This window comes from Tetrapisispora phaffii, chromosome 6 (assembly GCF_000236905.1).
Source record: "Tetrapisispora phaffii CBS 4417 chromosome 6, complete genome".
NCBI lineage: Eukaryota > Fungi > Ascomycota > Saccharomycetes > Saccharomycetales > Saccharomycetaceae > Tetrapisispora > Tetrapisispora phaffii.
In genome coordinates this window covers 776,220-798,846 of record NC_016525.1, presented here as the reverse complement: position 1 = coordinate 798,846, position 22,627 = coordinate 776,220, and the positions used below count along the sequence as shown (strand labels likewise).

The window sequence follows — 22,627 nt, the reverse complement described above, 5'->3', positions numbered from 1 at the left end:
AAACTACCAGGTTATAAAACAAATGTTTGAGTTATGAATATTATTAATTATAAGTTTATGAACCTCGGTAATTATAACAAATAAATAGTAATGTTCAAATCTCTATGTATCCTCGAATTTACATTTAAATATTTTATACATATATATATATATATATGAAAAGTTAATGCAATCTTAAAAACTCACAGCTCTAAGATAGACAAACAAAGAAAAAGTGAATATTTTATTTCAACGAAGATTCATATATTTCGATAATCAATCATTCTATTTATATGTCTTACTTTTAAAATAGATCAGTTACGAGAAAAATTAAACAAACCCTTAATTTTTTTACGTATATATATAGTATTGTATGTATGTGTTCAATGCAATACACAATTAAAAAGATATACTAACAATGCTTTTTTTGGTAAGTTTTTGTGTCAGAACAATGCAAAGGATTGAAAAAATAATGATTGAAATCATTTCGAAGAACCTTATATTACGTAGTGATAATCTGTAATATCACATCCTTGTATTACGTATAAGATGACTGTACATATTTATGACTGTTTATAGTTTACGTATGTATGTGTGTGTGATAAGAATACAAACTCTTCTATTGCCTCCCCCTAATTTTTCAAATATGAAAATAGTGTCATATTTGTTGGACAGGGTAAAAATAGATACATGGTGCGACGAACGTGTTCATCTATCACGTGCTCCATATTTCCAAAATACCGATCACATGCGCATCATCTCATCACCATCATATATGTTCACATTTGTGTCCCTCCTGTGGATTTTGTCTGTTGTTTTTCCGATTGAAATCCATCAAAAAGTGAGAGAGAGAAAAGAAGCAGATAGCTAAGGAGAACTTGTACTATAGTTGTCTTTGACCGATAGGATACAGAAAGTAGAGGAGTGCAGAGATAAATCACGTTACGGAATAGGTGTCGGCCAATGACATCGCTACAATTTTCTTTTTATTGCTTAAAGAAGTATAAATGTCCCAATTGGTAGTCTACGCACGTAAAATCGATGATATGATGTTCCTCCTATAAGTTGAACCGGACTAGAGAGAGTGTTACAATTTACATAGTAAGTTAAAACATAAAATAACTTTGACCGTGTTACGTTGTTACATGCACACACACACACATCTATATATAGGACAATTAAGTAAACTGCTATTGTTATGTGATTAATACTGATTCGATAGCAGAAATAGCTGACTTACACGCCCATCGAATAGGATATCCTTTAGAATGTATGTAACGGAAAGTGCAAGTATCCTCTTATTAACAAGGTCTTATAATAACATATGCGTGTAAAACTGTAAATTTCTATCTGCATAAGTCATACTCTATTTTTATTTGTCCATAATGGAATGCCCAGGCGGGATGGAAATGAGAGCCCGATACAAAGTGCCCACAAATTATTCATCATTCAATTCTGCGGGCACTGCCAGTCACTGGCGAGTAAAATATTAATAGTCTCCTCCCCCAGATCCATCTATAATGATGAATCTCTGGCTTTTAATTTGTTCAAAAGAAACAAAATGCAAGTTTTCAGTTTTCTTGAAAACTGAAAAGTAACTTGCTTCAGTAATTTTTCTTTTCATTCTTTTTTAAAGTTTGATTTATCTCTGCGTACGCATGTTTTACTGTGTTTGTTTCTATTCTACAGTGTCAAGAAACATAACAATAACAATAGTAGATATGATTTTATAAATATATATATATATAAAATATGAACTATTTTTGAACTATTATAAAGAGATCCGTATTACCTAGAGGTCTGATTTTCTTTCTTAAAAACAAACCTTTTATATTGAAAATTATACATAGTATAAAGAAAATAACTAATAAGCTTCGTATTATTTATCATGTCTGCCCCTAAATCTACTCTGGAAACTAACATTCAACCTGTAATCCCACAATATTCAGTTGGTGATTATGCTAAATTTGCCTTAGCAGGTGCTATTGGTTGTGGTACTACTCATTCTTCAATGGTCCCAATCGATGTCGTTAAAACTAGAATCCAATTAGAACCAACTGTGTATAACACAGGTATGGTAGGTTCTTTTAGAAAAATTATTTCTCAAGAAGGTTCCGGTGCATTATTAACTGGTTTCGGTCCAACATTATTGGGTTACTCAATTCAAGGTGCTTTCAAGTTTGGTGGTTATGAGGTTTTCAAGAAATTTTTCATCGATCAATTAGGTTATGAAACTGCTACTAACTACAAGAACTCCATTTACATGGGTTCTGCCGCTGCTGCTGAATTCTTGGCTGATATTGCTTTATGCCCATTAGAAGCTACAAGAATTAGATTGGTTTCTCAACCACAATTTGCTAATGGTTTGGTCGGTGGTTTCTCAAGAATCTTAAAGGAAGAAGGTGTTGGTTCATTCTACAGTGGTTTCACTCCAATCTTATTCAAGCAAATTCCATACAATATCGCTAAATTCTTAGTATTTGAAAGAGCCTCTGAACTATACTTCGGTATTGTCGGTGAAAAGGAAACATTATCTGGTTCCGTGCAAACTGCTGTCAATTTATTATCTGGTTTGACTGCTGGTTTGGCCGCTGCCATTGTTTCTCAACCTGCTGATACTTTGTTATCCAAGGTTAACAAGACAAAGAAGGCCCCAGGCCAATCTACAATAGGTCTATTAGCCCAATTAGCTAAACAATTAGGTTTTGTTGGTTCCTTCACTGGTTTACCAACACGTTTAGTCATGGTCGGTACTCTAACTTCCTTACAATTCGGTATTTACGGCACATTAAAGAAGTCACTAGGTTGTCCACCAACTATTGAAATCGGTGGTGGTGGTCATTAATTTGTCACTAACTGATTAAGAACATAAAGTATACAAACATAATTTAATTGCCGGTAAACTGTCAGCAATCCTTTATCAAAATACGAAAGAATCTTTGTATTCATATATCTTAAACGTCATGATTTTCAATGTTCCTCTTTAAACAAAAGTTGAAGATTAGATAAAGTAAAGCGATACATTGTAACTTAATATTTCCATATTCGTAGTATTATATTTTTATTTAACATTTGTAAATAAATAATCATTTAAAAAAATTCAATTTTTAATATTAACATATAGTAAAATTTATAAACCTATGTTAGGTATATATTAATTGTTTTCACACTCCGATGTCTCTAAAAATTTGTTCAAATCTTGGAATTGTTCCATAAGTGGATTTTGCTTTATTTAACCAAGTGACTGAGCTAGCAAAACTCTTTAAAGCAGGTTCAACTAATGACATATTACCATAGGCAACAATTAATCTGTAACAGGCTTCCTCAGAATCTTGATATTCTTCTAATTTTGCAAATTTATTATTTATAGCTTCCGATAAAATATGAATTAAATCGATATTTTCATTATTATTTCTCGATAATAATGCTGAGTAATTGAAAATTAAGGTAGAAACTGAAAGAGCATAGTTTGATGCCTGTTGCATAGTTGCTGTTGGAAAATTAGTACCGATTGTCTCAAATAAGTTTTCTTTAATATCTTTGGACGCCATTAAATCCAACCCCCATTTTTCATTTCCAAAAGCATTTACTAACATACGAACAGTTAGCATAGAAATTCTAATATCAGCACTATCTAAACCTGTTTTAACATAATCCATTAAGTACGCGGGTTCGGGAAGTTTTGTAACAATTATTCTCATGATATCAAACGAGGGAATTTTCGTGGTCCAATCCTCTTTAATCCTATTGGCAATTGATAATAGTAACTCCCATCCATTGTCTATGTCATTTAGTGCAGTGCCAAGTTCAGCCAACAAGTCATCTTCAAACTGAACTTTTTTTTCCTGTCCAGCGTTTAACTTAACAATACCGTTGAAAATGGTATCAGGATTAAAAGCTGAAATAGATAAGAACTCTTTTACAGGCAAAACCAAATAATTAATTATATCATTCCTGGAAGTATTATCATCTATATGCGCGCTTGGTGATGGATCAGGTGGTGCGGTGTTATCCAAAGCAACACCATTGGTATTGGTAATAATAAAGTTAACAATCTGATCTTTATAAGTGGAAGATAAATCATATTTCATTAAAAACTGATCGGCCAGTATGTATGGGTTATCATTGGCATTAACGGGCAATTTCAAAGGTGGTTGACCTTCTTGAATATCAACATCGAATACATAATCATACTTTTTCCCTTCAAATTCAATTTTTTGGTCATTTCCAGTATTAGATGAACCAACAACATCACCTATTTTAGCCCATTTCCCCTGTGTATACTGGTGAGCTTCAATAACACCAGTGGATGGTGATTTGACCACTATTAGTTGTCCTTCCTTTTTACCTGGAAGATTTAATGTATCGTATGGTAATAATTTTGATTCATCAAAATCCATTGCATTGGCATTTAAAGAAGAATTCGACACAGATTCTTCAAATAGTTGTAATTCTTCCTCTTCGGCTGCTCTTGTACTATCTCTTGTGAATATTCTTATTGTATTATCACTAGACCCCACGATTATATCACCATTAGGTAATGTATCAATACACCATATTGATATAGCTGGTAATCTTATTACCTGTTGCACCAAACCGGTAGATAGGGACCAAATTCTAACAGACCTATCCTCGCCACATGATATTAATTCATCGTCATTGTGTTTATTTCTAGCAATTGAATAAACAAAACTTTCATGTCCCGAGAAAGTATTCAATACTTTACCCGTTTCTGTTTCAACAACTTTAATAAATGAATCATTTGATGCCGTTATAAATTTTTTACCATCTTCTAAAGGTAATACTTTTCTTATTACATCTGAATGAATATTATAGAAATTATTCAAAATAACATTTTTACTATTCCAAATTTTAACATATTTATCAGCCGAAACAGTAATAAAATGTGCGTCATTGGAATCAGCATGAGAACTCAAAACGACTGAATCCCACACTGAACCTTTGTGGCCTTTTAAATCTCCTTTCATTTCACCATTTTTCCAAACTTTAGCGGTCATGTCCCAACTACCACTTGTAACTAAATTTGATTTTTCATCATAATTTAATGAACAAACATTACCTTCATGACCAATTAAAGTAATAATTGGATCATCATCTAAAGATGAATTCGTGTATTTTGCATTAATTAAAGAATCCTTACCACCAAAATATATTAAATTATTAGTTGAATCAAATGTTACTGAATTTAAGAAATTTTTATCTGAATATACAATTGTACCGTCATCCCATTGATTATTGTTTGTCTTTGACCAAACCCTGAGAGTTCCGTCTCTTGAGACACTTGCAATGCGATTGTCATCAATGGTTACTAGATCTCTAACATCCTGGGTATGACCTTTCAAGGTGGCGCTCAATTTATAATTCATTGGGGGAAAAATATTCACACAGTTTAATGTTCTACAGGAAAGTTAGACAACTCAACCATAAACCTAGTTCAGCAGAAACTCAAAACTTAGTCAACGATATATTACATTATATACAACAGATAATTTAGCAGTATTGACTAATTAATTATATTAACTATGGTATCCCATTTTTTATAATTGTAAACTTTATGAAATATATGTAGATATTACCCTACCTTACATGAAACTTTTAAGATTTGTGTTATCAAATTGTTGTCATGAAAAGCAAAGTATTAATTTTTCATGGTTGGTACATCGGTAGCGAAGTAAAATTACAAAATGAGGGTAATAAAACAAGAAGCTGGGTAACTGTGATCTGTCTTGTCTTTTTTGTTCGTATAAGAATTAATTAATTACCCTACGTAAAATTGCTAATTCGCACAAGGCATTTATCACGGTGTTTCCTAAAAGAGCACAAAAAATCACTCTCTGTGTTGAACAGCCCGCAGTTGTTATCAATGCAGTACAGTGGTGTTTTTCAAATGAGAGATGTTGTTAATGGCGTGCCTTTAGAGTTCGTGGTGTCTGCTAAGAGAGAGGAAGAGCACCGGACACACACTGCTACTGATTACTATTCTCGTTTTCTCGACAACTACAACTATATTTTTAACATTAGTAGGAGGCACTGTCATTGCATAATTAAAAAAAAACACAATCATGTGTGGATGAACAGGCAAGGCAGTAGCGAATATACTAGTCTGTATTCAGTTTAATTGCAGTGAACCTTGTCTTTTCGCTTAAGATATAATGACATGCACATATATATCACTAAAAACCGACAGTACTAACAGCATAACCTCACATACAGATATGTTGTTACTTCCGTTTGTTTTATAATCCAATCTCTTACTGAACATTACTAGTGCTGCTCTCCCTGACTTTCCTTTTTTGATTATTTTCGTTCAAGAGATATAATCAAAAAATTGAAAATAAATAATGCACCACCACAACAACTACGAGTACGGCGACAACAGTAACTGTAACAGCAACAATATGGAAAAATAACAGAACTGAACGATGCTACTGTAAAAAACTTAAAGGGTAGTACAAAAGCTACTACTAAATAAACAAGTAAATAAATAAATATCTTTAAATAATAACTTAAAATATAGCTTTTTCTGCATTGCATCAATATGGTTGATTTCTTCTTTCAAGAGAGGGAAATATTTGAAAAATTACCACTGAAAAGAAGGTTTTGTCGATTTTTTCTTTTTAGATAGTTTCATATATGTAATATATGTAGTAGTATTCTCTTCTAGCTTTCTCCCCATTAACAAATTCGTTAACTTGACTTTTATTTCTTTTCGTTACTCAGTGTAATGGAATTTTAGATTTCTTGTTTATGATTAGATATTAAATTCAGTATTTAGTTATTAATCTCAAAACTGCTCAAATATAATATATATTATTCAGCAGCAACTTAGATTCATATATAAACAAGTGATATATTATCTAACGTACAAATCACATAGTTGCTACCATAAAACTTAATTAATTAAGTGATCGCTATTTTATACAACTATAAAAGTAACGTTTGTTTTTTTTCATTATTTGAACCATAATATTGAAACAGAAAACAAAATATTGAAAACGATAGGCAATTATAACAAAATTTAATTCAATTGTTCCTTTCTATAACAATTGACTACATAAACTTACGGCCAACATGACTACCGGTCCATTATTATTCGCTTCTACTCCAGACGGTTTATTGTTTAAACCAGCTGTAACTGAAACTATCACTGAAGATGATATTAAGAAAACTTTCAATGATGTTTTACAATTTTCAAATCATGACCAAGGTGTTAAAGTTGTTGGTCAAGAGGAATTCCCAACCACCGGTAACATCACAGAAATCGCTTGTTTATTAGGTTTCATTAGATTAAAATTAAACAGATACGCTATTGTGGCTAATTCCGTAGAGGAAACTGCCAGATTCAATGGTGAACCAGTCTACAAGATCACTCAACATTCTATTATCCCAGTTCAAGATTCTGCTAGAATAGATGCCGATGAACAAGAGTATATCAAATTATTAAACTTACAATTGAATAATGCTCAATTATATTTCTCATACACTTATGATTTAGTAAATACAAGACAAAGAAGTCAAAAATTCAGAACATCTATTGAAGATAAAATTGACTGGAGGAATGCCGATACTAGATTTTTTTGGAACCATTACTTAACAGAAGATTTACAAACTTTAGCTAGAGAGGATCCAAAGGTTGATTACTTTATTCAACCAGTCATTTATGGTTTCTGTAAAGCTATCCGTACCGTTTTTAACTATAATCCAATCACTTTAGGTTTAATCACCAGACGTAGTAGATTCAGAGCCGGTACTAGATACTTCAGACGTGGTATTGATGAAGATGGTAACGTTGGAAATTTCAATGAAACTGAACAAGTATTGTTTGTCGAAGCTACAGCTTGTAATGCACCTCTTGAAAGTTTCTCTTTCGTTCAAACAAGAGGTTCAGTCCCTGTCTATTGGGCTGAAGTTAATAACTTAAAATATAAGCCAAATTTATTCCTAGGTGATAATGATGTTGCATCAAATTACGAAGCTACCAAAAAGCATTTCGCCGAACAAGAAAAAATATATGGTGACAATTATTTAATTAATTTAGTTAACCAATCTGGTTATGAATCACCAGTTAAAAATGCTTATGAACAAGCAATTAATGCCTTAAATGATCCAAAATTACATTACATTTACTTCGATTTCCATCATGAATGTCGTAACATGAAGTGGAACAAGGTCAAAATATTAATTGACGTGTTACAAAAGAATGGTTTCAAAAGTTCAAATACCTTCCACAAAGTTGAAAATGCAGCTGGCGAAACTGTTAGAATTTCCTCCGAACAAGACGCAGTTATCAGAACAAACTGTATGGATTGTTTGGATAGAACAAATGTTGTTCAATCAGTTATAGCCCATTGGGTTCTTCAAAACGCTTTTGAAGAATCTAACTGTATTTTAGATCAATCCCAATGGGCTGATATTGACAAGTCTCTATTGGAAGCTTTCCAAAACTTATGGGCTGATAATGCTGATGCTGTTAGTGAATCTTATTCAGGTACTGGTGCATTGAAGACTGATTTTACAAGAACAGGTAAACGTACTAAAATGGGTGCTTTCAATGATTTAATCAACTCCATCTCTCGTTATTATCAAAACAATTTAACCGATGGTCCAAGACAAGATTCCTATGATTTATTTTTGGGTAACTTCAAGCCATATATTTCTTCTATTCAATCAGCATTCCCTGACAGAAGACCATTATATGTCCAATTTATCCCAATCATTTTGATTGCTGCAATCACTGTTCTTTTCGCTACTATCTTATTCCCAAAAGGTTATTTTACAAGTTCTAAGAACTTAACTTTCTTCCTCATTGCCTCGATTACGATAGTTGCTTTAACTAGCTTTATCTTCAAACATGGTATGCAATTTGTTAACTGGCCTAAATTATCTGATATCGGTTTCTTGGTCGTACAAGAAACTCATGACAAAGAACAGCAATTCAAGGGCTTAAAATATGTCGTTAGTCCAAGGTTCTCCAAACCTACAAATAATAAGAAAGATTAGATACACAATGAGCTCCCATCCGTGCTAACCTTTAATGAATCTATTTCTATATATCGATGTATAATAACTTTAATGAAATTTAAGAACTTTTAATAAGATTTAATATTTTACGTTTATAGCTCGTCAAGAATTCTTTCCGCAGATATAATACCAGAATCGAATTAATAATAGAAATCCAAGATATTATTAATAGCCAAAGAATATTATCCATTAACATTAATCTACTCCTAACTAAACCATTCATAAATTATTAAATTATTATACTAAAAGGATCATACTAGTTTTCTACTTTTGGAATGTTTTTCCATGACTTCTTTTTTTCATGATGACAGAAATAATATGACTTATTTGGATCTTGATTAGTGATTTCCTTTGGTGCATTGAATGAAAAGGCTGGAAAGACAAGTACATCACTTAATAATTTAGGGTTTTCTAGTAAATGAAACTCTTTCCAACTAACTTTTGTCGATAGACCACTCTTTAAATAGTCATTAAAATAAGAAAATAAAATATCTGTCCATATACCAGCACCAGTCCAATTCATTACATTAACATCGTTCCTAACATTCACTAAAAGGTTATCTTCACTTTTACGTTTTAGGGTGAATTCAGTTATTCTTGCAACCATTTCTTTTATTACTGGATGACCTGGTTTAGCTTGGATGATCCAAGTACCAAACTGTAACCTTCTAGCAAATGTTTGTTCCCAATTAGCTGGACTGGAATCATGTTCGATTCCTATCAGAAGACCAACATCTTTAGTATTTATTGATTCAGGAATCCAATTAGGAATTGGGATCAAAGGTATCGTATCAGAATCAACGTATGTACCGCCACGAGCCAACAATAATAAGAATTTAAAAAAATCAACCTTTAAAATTTCAGATGGTAGCGATTCAAAAGCTTCTAAAATTTCGGGTATATTAGAGTAATGATACTTTATCATTGCTTTTATTACTTCATTATTATCAAAAACTTCATCAACGAAACCTGGATTCTTATCACCCCAAAGTAAATTTAAGGTATCTTCATTTTTTACTTCGTTGGTCTTCTTATTACCAATAGAAGTTTCTGTAAATATCTGCCAAATATATGCTGGAAATTTTTTGGAACTATCATATTCAAATTGATAAGTCAATTTTTCCCTTAAAGACTGAGATGATCTTGCCGGTAGCTCCTTTAGTGAATTTATTTTTTTCTCTAGATAACGTCTCTGTTTATCCAGTTCCTTTGTTTGCAGACTTTGTTCTTTTATTATTTGATTTGCTAACTCCTCTATTTTATCATAAAGTTCTCCATTTAATCCTTTATTTTTAGTTAACAGGTTCGTTGATTGAAGATTACCTGATAGTTCTGCATTTAAATTTTTAAAACTAATATCAACATCACTTGAGAACATAAAGAATACTACTTTCACAAATATTAGTGTAATAATAGTTGTAAATAAAGATGTTAACAAGATCTTTGTCCTTATTGAATTTTTTCTAGCTCTTTTAGACATTATTGTAATTGTAATTGTAACTTATAGTCGTTATTCTAATTTTTAATTCATAAACATATATGAGCGTCCTTAATGAATTCAGGTAACCATCAAAGTTCCTCCCTTTTAAATAGTGATATGTTAACCTTAACCTTAACCTTTCAATAAATCTCAACAAGATAGCTTTTCTTTTCTAACAGTTACCTTTTAGAAAGATGAAAATTCTAATGCAATTGAATTAACAATATTATATAAACAAGAACAGGTTAAGAAGCAAATTAACTAGGTAAAATTAAATTTACCTGCATTTATGTGTATATATAAGAAACAAATAGCTTTACTCTTTTATTATGTTTTTGCAAAGAACTAATTATAATACTTCCTGCAAACTTTTCAGGACAAGTAACTGGCAATCATGATGCTATCATGTATTACTTCTTCATTCACGCAATAACTCATCTATTAGTTCATGAATTAAAATTGAACATTATATAATTATTATATTTCGTCTCTTTCTAGGTAACCTAACCCTCACTAGATCTCTAATTCGTCTTAATGCGGTGTTACTTGCATAAATTTTCGAAGAACACGTAAATTACAAATTTTCAATAGATGAATGTTACTGTATAATGTCGTTTACTTTCCATTACTTTTCAAACAGTTACGAACTGTAGAGTTGAGAATGCAGCATCTGAGAAAAGAATAAAACCTTCTCTTGCGGCTGATGGCCACGTAGGATAACAATATTAACTTTTCGAAATTGCTGAAGACAAAAAAAAACACACAACGATTATGATTTCTTTTTAGAGAAAGTTGTAAATGAAATTTACATTGTAGTAATGCTATTTAGATAACTCCGATTATATCTATTGTTTTTTCTTATAAAATATTATAATTCTATACAAATAATGTTTTATCAACAATTTTAAAATCTTTAATAGTAGTTTGAAGTATGCGGTATGCAGCTTTGACATTAGAATTCTCACAAACGGATTCTTTCAATTTCTGTTCATTCTCTGAATCTAATAATTTAGTTCCTAATGGGACATTAATGGTGATCACAACGTCTGTATCAAATTCTTTGAATCGTATCAATCCCATGCATATGACAACAACTTCCTCTAACGACTGTTTCCCCCATTTTTTGGCAGATTCAATTAAGATTACTGTTTGAGAAGTGTTATCTAATTGTTTCCAGTTTATCTTTAACCAACCATCAGAATCGTTCAACTCCGAAATTTCTCCTATATGTACTTCTAATGCTTCCTTGTCGTCTGTAGCATCCACCCTCTCTAGCAAATCAAAAATGATACTTTCGTTTCTGCCCAAACCATCATCAAAGTGGTCAGAATCGGTTCTACTGTTGACATATACCTCTTGAGTATCAGGAACCTCACGGATCATAGAAACATCCAAGAACCCTGAAGGAATTGTTGATGAAATGGTTCCACCATATAATTGAACCTTTTCTGTATTCATTTTGATTTCTTACTCTTTTCAACTCAGTTAATAGGCAATGTCCCGTTAAAAATCTGGATCAAAAAATATTTCTAATGATAGAGTATAAAACTACCTTTTTATCCAAAAATTCTAAAACTATATCAAATAGACAAGGGCAAATATCACTGAAGGTCTTTTACTAAGCATCATTTATTGAGATGAGATGTCGTGGACCTTATAACTTTTCACATTATATACTGTGATTACCCGGCTATAGCTAGGGGTAACTATCAAAATACAGCAATTTAAACACATTCAAGGTTTTTAAAATATTGATAATCTCTAAAAAATTGTAAAAATGAATTATTAATAATAGTATACGCTAGTCTGAAAGTTACAAATTACAAATTAGTAGACCTTTAAATACTCCAATTCACAATAAATTTAGGCCGGTTTTATATTGTATACATCTAAAAGGAATTCCAGATCTTTTTCTTAAATAGATATTTGTTAATAATTTTAATTATTATCTTGTAAGGGTCAAAAAACTAGACAATAAATATATCAATCTAGAATTGAAATAAATCACATTAACATGAGTAATCAGGTCATGAATGGTGAAATTGACGAGGGTTTATACTCTCGTCAACTTTATGTCCTGGGTAAGGAGGCTATGCTAAAGATGCAACTTTCCAACATTTTGATTATTGGTATGAAAGGTCTAGGTATTGAAATTGCCAAGAATGTTGCTCTTGCAGGTGTTAAATCAATGAAATTATATGACCCTGAATTAATTAAAATTGAAGATTTATCTACCCAATTTTTTTTCTCTGAGGAAAATGTTGGCTCTAAAAGAGATGTTGTATCAATAAATAAATTAAAGGAGTTAAATGCTTATGTGCCAGTCGATGCTCTAGAAAATATTGATTCTGATTTTGAAAATTTAAAACAATTTCAAGTCATTGTTACAACAGATACCGTTTCATTGGAAGATAAAATTAAAATCAATGAATTTTGTCATAAGAAAGGAATTAAATTTATTTCCACTGAAACGAGAGGTTTGTTTGGTAACATTTTCGTTGATTTCGGTGAGGAATTTTCAGTCATTGACTCTACTGGTGAAGAGCCAAAGAGTGGTATTGTATCAGATATTGAAGCGGATGGTACCGTTACAATGTTAGATGATAATAGACATGGTTTGGAGGATGGTAATTATGTAAAATTCTCCGAAGTTGAAGGTTTGGAAAAGCTAAATGATAACGGTATTTATAAAGTCGAAGTTCTGGGTCCTTTCGCATTCAGAATAGGTTCTGTTAAAGAATTGGGTACTTATATTAAAGGTGGTATTTTTACTGAGGTTAAAGTTCCAGTTAAGTTGAATTTCAGTACCTTACGAGAAAGTTTATCAAACCCAGAATTTTTATTTTCTGACTTTGCTAAATTTGACAGAACCCCGCAATTACATTTAGGGTTCCAAGCATTACACCAATTTCAAATTAGACATCAAAATCAATTGCCAAGACCAATGAATGATGAAGATGCCAACGAAATGATTAAATTAGTCACCGACTTGGCTGTCCAAGAACCAAAAGTTTTGGGTTTAGAAGATTCTAACGAAGATCCTCAAATTGACAAGGAATTGATCAAGGAGTTATCTTATCAAGCAAGGGGTGATATTCCTGGTATTGTAGCATTTTTTGGCGGTCTAGTAGCTCAAGAGATTTTAAAAGGTTGTTCTGGTAAATTCACCCCAACTAAGCAATTCTTATATTTCGATTCTTTGGAATCGTTACCAGACTCTAAGAATTTCCCAAGAACTGAAGAAAATACAAAACCAATCAACTCACGTTATGATAGTCAAATTGCTGTCTTTGGTTTAGATTTCCAAAAGAAATTAGCTAACTCAAAGGTATTTCTTGTTGGTTCTGGTGCTATTGGTTGTGAAATGTTAAAGAATTGGGCGTTGTTAGGTTTAGGCTCTGGTGAAAATGGTAAAATATTTGTAACAGATAATGATTCAATTGAAAGGTCTAACTTAAATCGTCAATTCTTATTTAGACCAAAAGATGTCGGTAGAAATAAATCAGAAGTAGCTGCAGATGCTGTCATTGCAATGAACCCAGACTTAAAAAATAAAATAATTCCTAAAATAGATAAAGTTGGTTCAGAAACTGAAGATATCTTTGATGATGCATTCTGGCAAAGTTTGGATTTTGTAACCAACGCCTTAGATAATGTCGATGCACGTACTTATGTTGATCGTCGTTGTGTGTTCTTCGGTAAACCACTTTTGGAATCTGGTACTTTAGGTACAAAGGGTAATACGCAAGTAATTATTCCAAGAGTAACAGAATCCTACTCATCTTCTAGAGATCCACCTGAAAAGTCTATTCCACTATGTACTTTACGTTCTTTCCCAAACAAAATAGATCATACAATTGCTTGGGCTAAATCTTTATTCCAAGGTTATTTTGCCGATGCTCCAGAAAATGTTAATTTATTCTTATCTGATCCAAACTTTCTAGAAAATGTTTTAAAACAAAGTGGTGATGTCAAGGGTATATTTGAATCCATATCTGCTTCATTTACCGAGAGACCTAAAGATTTTGATGAATGTATTAAATGGGCAAGAACTGAATTTGAGACCAAATTCACCAACGATATTCAACAATTATTATATAATTTCCCTAAGGATGCCAAAACTTCTAATGGAGCTCCATTTTGGTCTGGACCAAAGCGTGCTCCTACACCATTAACATTTGATATCAATAATAATGATCATTTCCATTTCGTTGTTGCTGGTGCCAATTTACGTGCTTTTAACTTTGGTTTAAAGGGTGATTTTAATAATCCTGATATTAAACATTATAAATCAGTAATTGATGGTATGATTATTCCAGACTTTTCACCAAGTTCAAATATCAAAATTCAAGTAAATGATGATGATCCAGATCCAAACGCTGGCAACGCCAATGACGGCATTGACATCTTAGTGAAGTCTCTTCCAGATCCTTCTACATTAGGTTCCGATTCAAAATTAGTACCTGTTGAATTCGAAAAAGATGACGATACTAATCACCACATTGAATTTATAACTGCTTGTTCAAACTGTAGAGCTTTGAATTATTCTATTGAAACTGCTGATCTTCAAAAGACTAAATTCATTGCAGGTCGTATCATTCCAGCCATTGCTACAACAACAGCATTAGTTACTGGTCTTGTCAACCTAGAACTATATAAAGTTGTTGATGGTAAGACAGACATTGAACAATATAAGAATGGTTTTGTTAATTTAGCTCTACCATTCTTTGGCTTTTCAGAACCAATTGCATCTCCAAAGGCTAAGTACAACGACACAGAATATGACAAGATTTGGGACAGATTTAATATTCAAGGTGATATCAAATTGAAGGATTTAATCTCTCATTTTGAAAAAGAAGAAAGTTTAGAAATCACTATGTTATCATACGGTGTATCTTTATTATACGCTTCTTTTTTCCCAGCAAAGAAGTTAAAGGAAAGAATGGATTTAACTATAACTGAATTAGTTAAATTTGTTACCAAGAAAGAAATCCCATCTCACGTCAAAACCATGATCTTAGAAATATGTGCAGATGACAAAGAAGGTGAAGATGTCGAAGTACCTTACGTCGTAATCCAATTGTAAGCTTATTTTCTCTCCCCATACATAATATATATTTACATATGTAAGAAAACAGCACACATAATATTTTTATTTAACTTTTGATTGTGTTATAGTAATAGTTATGCAACATTGACATATCTAAACAATAATCTATTTCTCCTTCCCTACCTCTATTAACTGAGAGTTTCTTATCACCCTTCACTGCAATACCATCATCATCTTATTGCCATCACAATTAGAAAAAAAACACCATTACCCGCATATACACATGGTATAACGTTTACATAGCATATAAAACAGTTTTTCCAAAAAATGATCTTTTATTTGCAATGTTTGCTGGATGATTTGTTCTTCTTAATTTGGTTCAACAAACCAACAAGTAAAGAAATATTGGAAGAAAGTGTGGGAGAGACTGTAGGAGAAATTGTAAATTTTAGTAAGCAAAAATGTACGACAAACAAGTTTTGATAAACGTTATCTCTCCTTCTCTTATTTGATTGATCGTACTTGTGATTCGATGGTAACTTCTAGCGAAAGTTCGAGTTGAAAGATATTATTTTATATATTCTGAACTAGTAAGATTAGTAATTTGTAATTTATTGTGGTACTTGAACACAATTCGGAAAAATAATTGAAGGAAGTGCAATGATGCGCTAACGCATGTTTCAAAATATTTCAAAAATTCTGATTTTTGATGAAGAGGTGATAATTGCTGCTACTTATTAAGAGTCTTATCGTTTAAAATTTAGCGTTCCTTACTGTTGCCAATAAGTTATACTTGAAATAATTGCTCTTTAATTATATTTTCTTGATTTGCACATAACCTTAATTTTCTTTTATTGATACTTTATATATAAGATTGTTATTTTTTTTCATTCCATAAGTGTAACTTTATTTCGTAAACTTTTTGTATAGTTGATTTCATCACTTCATAAAACTAAAAGTCCAATTCAAGATACCACAATAATGAGCTCTGTTACTAATTCTGCTGTCTCTGCAGTTTCCTCAGCAATAACTTCAGCTGCCAAAAACACCGAAACTATTAATTCACTATCGAGTGCATTTGATTATATTCTAGATATTTATTTAGATTTATTCGAATCAATTAACTTCGATGATCAAAATTTGAAGATTAGTCTGTTACTCGTTGCCTTTAATCCCATCTTCTGGAATCTAGTTGCCCGTTTAGAATTTTCTACTCATTTTTTAACAAAATTAGCTGGTAATGCAAAGAGAGGTTGTTACATTTTAGCATTTACTATCTTTTCATTAGGTATTGCTCGTGATTACTTTTTTGAACAAGCATTAAAAAATCAATTCACTTCTCCATATTTAGAACATACTTACGTTAAGATTGCCGGTGTTGTCAGTTTCTTAATTGGCCAGGTTTTAGTCATTTCGTCTATGTACCAGTTAGGTATCACTGGTACATACTTAGGTGATTATTTCGGCATTTTGATGGATGAAAGAGTTGTTTCTTTCCCATTCAACGTCTCCAATAACCCAATGTACCAAGGTTCCACTTTATCTTTCTTAGGTACCTCTTTGGTTTATGGTAAGGCCGCTGGTTTACTTGTTACATTTACCGTCTATACTATGTACTCCTGTGCATTAAAATTGGAAGAACCATTCACTAGTCATATTTATGCACTACGTGATGAAGGTAAAACTAAGAAGAACAACTAAGATTAACACATATTATAATTTAAGACTACTGTTTGCTTACTATATCTTTTTACAATGATACTCATGCATGCATGTGCAGAAATGTACAATAGATAAATAATTTTGTAATATTAATTACACATACACATGCATTTTAATATATAATAGATAGATAGTTATTGCACTATGATGATAATGCAAAAAAGAAAACACATGCCCCCTATGGGAATTGAACCCATGATCCCCGCATTACGAGTGCGATGCCTTACCACTTGGCCAAAGGGGCGAAAAATACTTCGGGAAACTTCTCGAACCGAGTTCGTAATATTGAAGCAGATTACAAAGGATCTAAACATATAACCAATCAACTTAAGAACTAACTGTGGAGAAACAAGCTTATGTTGGGTAGTTCCAACATCTAAGTTAGTGTCATTAGCCACTTCAGTTGCTCTAGTATAGTCCATCTTCTTTATAGTTAAATAATCGATTGATCTTTTATTAGTGTAATTAAACTATTCTATATAGAGTTAGATGCCCTCCTTATATATGAGTTAATCTGACAGTTGAATGAACATGTGTACGTGTTCATTCATCCTCCTAGGCTCTTTAGTGCTGTATTGTACATCTGTGTTTATCATGTAGCCATTTACATTGTAGTGTAGAAATTTTCACCTACCACTTGGAAGATTGTTCTGGACCTCTTTCCATTAGTAAGTGATCTATTGGTTCTGGACTCAAAGTGTCATAAACACTTAGTTCTGTCACATACACTACAATAATTCTTCTGACACTAACCTTCAACGTTTTTGCTCAATAGTTGTATTCATTGCTTTAATATATTAATAGTTGTTAAATTACATACTAGATATTTAAATTTGTGGAGAAGCAACCTTATGTTGGTGTGGAGAAACAACCTTATGTCGGTTAGTACCAACATCTAAGTTAGTGCCGTTTTAGTCACTTTAGTTGCTTTCGAGTAGTCCATTTCGTAATAGTTAAATAATTGATTGGTCTTTTATTAGTATATTTAAACAATTCTATATAGACTTAGTGTTGGAAATGTCACTGGAGGTATAGCTGAATATATGATACCAGTTGTTACCTCTTTAGGAGATTATTGTTGCAAACCTGAAACAATAAGTGTTCACGAGAATGTAATAGCAGAATTTCTAATGCATAAATAGTACTGTAGAACCATCAGTCTGCCGTACGTGTTCAGCTCGACGACGTCGTCTCGTTGGACAGAACGGTAGATTGAAATATTATGTATATATAAACCCCGGTAATCAATAGTTAAATAATTCATTGATCCAGGTCCAAGAGACCAGAGAGATTAATCTGATTATATAGTATATAATCTAACAACTATTAATATATTAAAGTAATGAATTCTCATATTGAGCACTTAGATGTCCTCTTTATATATGAGTTATGTCATACGTGACATCACTTTGTTTGTCACCTCTGTAGACAATTCTAGCCTTATGTGTCCCATCTCTCTTTACAGTAAATATACCCTGTAGAGGGATACTATGTGGGGATGGTATTTGATTCCTGACATTAATTATTGGCTATCATTAGAGTTTTAATTAAACTCTAAAAATATAATTTTGTAATTTGATTGTCTCTTTTACAAGGCCACTTATTGTGATATAATACCTTTTTTACGCTTATTTATATTCTGCAGCATATAAGATCATCAAACGGTGCTGTCGCTCTGAGACCAGGTACTTCATATTTCAAAGTTAAGATGATGTCTTGATAACTATGCGTTGCCGAACACATTATTTGAATCTTCTTATGCGATAGTAGTTAAAAAAGTCGATGCTTTAAAGAATACATGTATATTCAAAGAGAGAGGAATAAGTACGCGCAATCCATAGGACTGCATTCAACAATCAAAATAAATGGATCCAATATATCAATTTATTGCTACAAGCCATTGAAACATTTACCTTTTACGACGGTGTTATCCTGTTCGATACTTTATCACAAATGATAATGTAGACATTCAATAGTTTATTTTAGTAATGTCCTTCATACTGTGAATAGGCAGCAGGTACAACGACGTACTATAACTATAACTATGCGTCCCTAACATAAATGAGATGACATTAATTGTGCATCGAACCTGTTTCAATCATAGGTGGAGTTTTTCGAAATCAAAAGTTTCGTAATGTCTCAAATTTTTATAGCATCGTTAACTTTGCAAGAGTTTATCCGCAGTAGGAAACTTTTTTTTTTTTTTGGAATTGTTAAACGAATTGAAAAATTTTAAAAATCTCTTTCGAACAATATTTATTTCAAATACAGCGATGAGGGCTAGCTCATTGAAAATATACGAATATATATAAATATATGGGAAATATATATACTCACAAGATCATATGGGAACTAATTAGCATTCCTATATTAACTTGCTTGCTTATTTAATTCGTTCTTTTTTTTATAGTTTAAAATAAAACTCTTATCTTTAGAGTATTGATCAGACCCATACACACAATATCCCCGAATCAAACAACATGTCTACTAATTTTGAAAAGCATTTCCAAGAACTAGTTGACGGTTCCACTATGGAAGAATTAAGAGATATCTTAATCAACAAATCTGGAAACACCGAATTAGCTAACAGATTCAGAGCTTTGTTTAACTTAAAGACATTAGCCGAAGACTTTCAAGCTAAACCAGACGTTGCTAAATTAGCTGTTTATTACATCGCCGAATGTTTCAATGATGAAAGTGAACTATTAAAGCATGAAGTTGCTTACGTCTTAGGTCAAACCAAGAACATGGAAAGTTGTCAAATTTTAAGAGAAGTCACTCTTGACCAAAACCAACAGTGTATGGTCAGACATGAAGCTGCTGAAGCTTTAGGTGCTTTGGGTGACATTAACTCTTTAGAGTTATTAGAAAAGGCTGCTGTTGAAGATCCAGCTTTAGAAGTTAGACAAACTTGCGAATTAGCTGCCTCTAGAATCAAATGGCAACACGGTACTGAAAAGGATGCTGAGCACTTACAACAATCATTGTACTCTTCCATCGACCCAGCTCCACCATTAGCTTTACAACAGGATTACAAGATTGAAGAATTAAAAAGCATCTTAAATGACCAAGAGAAGCCAATGTTTGAAAGATACAGAGCTATGTTCAGACTAAGAGATGTTGGTACCGATGAAGCTTGTTTTGCTTTAGCTTCTGGTTTCAACGATCCATCTGCTTTATTTAAACATGAAATTGCTTATGTTTTCGGTCAACTAGGTAACCCATGCATTGTTCCAAACTTAGTCGAAGTTTTAGGTAGAAAAGAAGAAGCTCCAATGGTCAGGCATGAAGCTGCTGAAGCTTTAGGTGCCATTGCTACTGATGATGTCTTACCAATCTTAAAAGGCTACTTAAACGATGAAGTTGATGTTGTCAGAGAATCTGCTATTGTAGCTCTAGATATGTACGAATACGAAAACAGTGCCCAATTAGAATATGCTCCATCTTAAATAAAATTCATTAAATAATATATATTAAAAGTTGAAATGATAGATAAATTCAACTTATATTTATAAACAACATTTTTCCCTATTTATATTTTTGTCTTGAATATAGTATCCCCTATATCAAGAGAAAGGATAAAAATTTAACTAAACATAATTTCCCCAGCATCAACAGAAAATAATTTCTGTACTTAGTTATCTATTTAACCTGATAATTATTAAATGAATATTATGCTGTATTCATGTACCACTTAATGACCGTAATGCACCACTTAAAAATGCCTCTATTCATTTAAAATCGGATGCATTAACCAAAGTCATATCTATTTAACTAACAGCATTTTAAAATTGGCCCTTAAATTAAACCTTAAAACTCGTTACTTTTTATACTAAATAAGTATTGTGGTTATAATAAGATATATAAAGGCAAATTTAATCTTTGACCAATTATTCACCTAAATTATATGTACTTTATCCAAGATAAAAACGTATAATATGCGAGTACCTTATATATTTCAATACCCTGAATCATTGTATATAAAATGACTTCCTAAGATACCGTGTTGTTCATAATTTCAATAAAAAATCGTGAAAGATACTAGAGCAACTATATAACCTGAATAATCATATCTTAAAGAAATGAAAGCTCAAGATGAAAGTAATTATAACGACTTATTTTTAGAACTAAAAAATCATCAAGAAGATAAGAATAAGACAAAAAATAGAGAAGAAGTATTGGAACCTTTGACATGCGTTGCCACATTAGATGATGAAATATCTTTAAAAGAGTCAAACAAAAAAATACAATACAAACCAAGTGAACTTTTAGAAGTATTCAAATCAATTCCTAAACATTATTTAACAAAAGCATCATTACAATTACCTAACTACTCATTTTGGAGGATACATCATCCAGGTTCCAACGTAAAAAGGTCGTCCATGAAGACCAAGGAAGAAAATACCTTATCTACGAAAAATGTGTCAAGAAAAAGCAGTCTTTGGAATAAGATGCCAGAGGAAGAATATAAAGTGGATAAAAATATTTCAATCAACCAGGACAGTTTAAATGATTATGAAAATACCTCCCCTACTTCAATCTTTTCAAAGTTTTTCTCAATCAGTTCAGGTTCAACTCATTCTGGACAATCATCGATAGAGACATCACCATTAAACTCACCTAGTTCGAACATATTTGATGCCTCCAATAGAGAAGAATATTTTCCGCAATATATGGGGTTCATTGAAATGAACAATGACAAACGATTTACTAATCCTTTTTTAAATGATAATAAACAGCAGAACATACCACAAGTCAGCTGGAATAACGAATGTTATCCAATGGCATACAATGGTGTCACAAAGTCCAGCAAGCAATACTCAACAAACTTGAATAATATGCCGAATCACATATTTAATAATCCAGAAAACGTTATATATCCTAATATGTTTCGAAGGAACTCTACTAACTCTAACCTAATTCAAAATACTTTCAATCAGCAACCAATATCAACTAATGCTAATAATTTCAGATCCAATGTCAAAAACAGATCTTATAGTAATCCTGAAAATAATGTTTTTGAAAATTTTTTCTGTTATTATCCTAACCCTTTTTTGCCTGACAATAAACTTAAGTCATATCCAGTACTCGACGAAAATAACCCTCCTGTCTATTATAATAGGACTGAAAAGAATGATATTAACTATTATCAAAGTGAACAGACCACATTACCTAATTCAAGTATTAACAAAGCAAATTATGAGAATCAGTATTTTACCCAACCACACATCTAAATGCCTCAGAACCATGATCCCTAAACTAAGGTTTCGTCAAAGTTTAAATAGAGTACATTGTTCAACAATCAGTGATCCATATATAAAATATTTAACTCAGTTCATGTTTAGCGATTATTA

At 31.9% G+C, this 22,627-nt stretch overlaps 9 protein-coding genes and 1 non-coding gene across 10 annotated transcripts; 6 read left to right on the top strand and 4 right to left on the bottom strand.

Moving 5' to 3' along the window:
• Window positions 1–1,867: 1,867 nt before the first annotated feature.
• Window positions 1,868–2,824, top strand: MIR1 (Mir1p; the record flags this gene model as incomplete). Its single annotated transcript, XM_003686232.1, has 1 exon — window positions 1,868–2,824. The coding sequence occupies one exon, from the start codon at window positions 1,868–1,870 to the stop codon at window positions 2,822–2,824; it is 957 nt and encodes a 318-aa protein (XP_003686280.1).
• Window positions 2,825–3,143: 319 nt separating this feature from the next.
• On the bottom strand, window positions 3,144–5,366 carry DOA1 (Doa1p; the record flags this gene model as incomplete). Its single annotated transcript, XM_003686231.1, has 1 exon — window positions 3,144–5,366. One exon carries the CDS (start codon window positions 5,364–5,366, stop codon window positions 3,144–3,146), a length of 2,223 nt encoding a protein of 740 aa, XP_003686279.1.
• A 1,705-nt stretch (window positions 5,367–7,071) lies between these two features.
• On the top strand, window positions 7,072–9,000 carry SAC1 (phosphatidylinositol-3-phosphatase SAC1; the record flags this gene model as incomplete). Its single annotated transcript, XM_003686230.1, has 1 exon — window positions 7,072–9,000. One exon carries the CDS (start codon window positions 7,072–7,074, stop codon window positions 8,998–9,000), a length of 1,929 nt encoding a protein of 642 aa, XP_003686278.1.
• Window positions 9,001–9,277: 277 nt separating this feature from the next.
• Window positions 9,278–10,501, bottom strand: TPHA0F03630 (uncharacterized protein; the record flags this gene model as incomplete). The annotated part of the gene is made up of 1 exon (XM_003686229.1): window positions 9,278–10,501. One exon carries the CDS (start codon window positions 10,499–10,501, stop codon window positions 9,278–9,280), a length of 1,224 nt encoding a protein of 407 aa, XP_003686277.1.
• Window positions 10,502–11,377: 876 nt separating this feature from the next.
• Window positions 11,378–11,959, bottom strand: MOG1 (Ran GTPase-binding protein MOG1; the record flags this gene model as incomplete). The annotated part of the gene is made up of 1 exon (XM_003686228.1): window positions 11,378–11,959. The coding sequence occupies one exon, from the start codon at window positions 11,957–11,959 to the stop codon at window positions 11,378–11,380; it is 582 nt and encodes a 193-aa protein (XP_003686276.1).
• Window positions 11,960–12,515: 556 nt separating this feature from the next.
• UBA1 (E1 ubiquitin-activating protein UBA1) lies at window positions 12,516–15,587 on the top strand (the record flags this gene model as incomplete). Its single annotated transcript, XM_003686227.1, has 1 exon — window positions 12,516–15,587. One exon carries the CDS (start codon window positions 12,516–12,518, stop codon window positions 15,585–15,587), a length of 3,072 nt encoding a protein of 1,023 aa, XP_003686275.1.
• A 945-nt stretch (window positions 15,588–16,532) lies between these two features.
• OPI3 (bifunctional phosphatidyl-N-methylethanolamine N-methyltransferase/phosphatidyl-N-dimethylethanolamine N-methyltransferase) lies at window positions 16,533–17,252 on the top strand (the record flags this gene model as incomplete). The annotated part of the gene is made up of 1 exon (XM_003686226.1): window positions 16,533–17,252. One exon carries the CDS (start codon window positions 16,533–16,535, stop codon window positions 17,250–17,252), a length of 720 nt encoding a protein of 239 aa, XP_003686274.1.
• Window positions 17,253–17,445: 193 nt separating this feature from the next.
• On the bottom strand, window positions 17,446–17,517 carry TPHA0Ftrna3T. The gene has a single exon. It is a non-coding gene; the product is annotated as a tRNA-Thr (tRNA).
• A 2,236-nt stretch (window positions 17,518–19,753) lies between these two features.
• On the top strand, window positions 19,754–20,722 carry LIA1 (deoxyhypusine monooxygenase; the record flags this gene model as incomplete). Its single annotated transcript, XM_003686225.1, has 1 exon — window positions 19,754–20,722. The coding sequence occupies one exon, from the start codon at window positions 19,754–19,756 to the stop codon at window positions 20,720–20,722; it is 969 nt and encodes a 322-aa protein (XP_003686273.1).
• Window positions 20,723–21,355: 633 nt separating this feature from the next.
• TPHA0F03580 (uncharacterized protein) lies at window positions 21,356–22,507 on the top strand (the record flags this gene model as incomplete). The annotated part of the gene is made up of 1 exon (XM_003686224.1): window positions 21,356–22,507. One exon carries the CDS (start codon window positions 21,356–21,358, stop codon window positions 22,505–22,507), a length of 1,152 nt encoding a protein of 383 aa, XP_003686272.1.
• Between the last annotated feature and the right edge of the window lie 120 nt (window positions 22,508–22,627).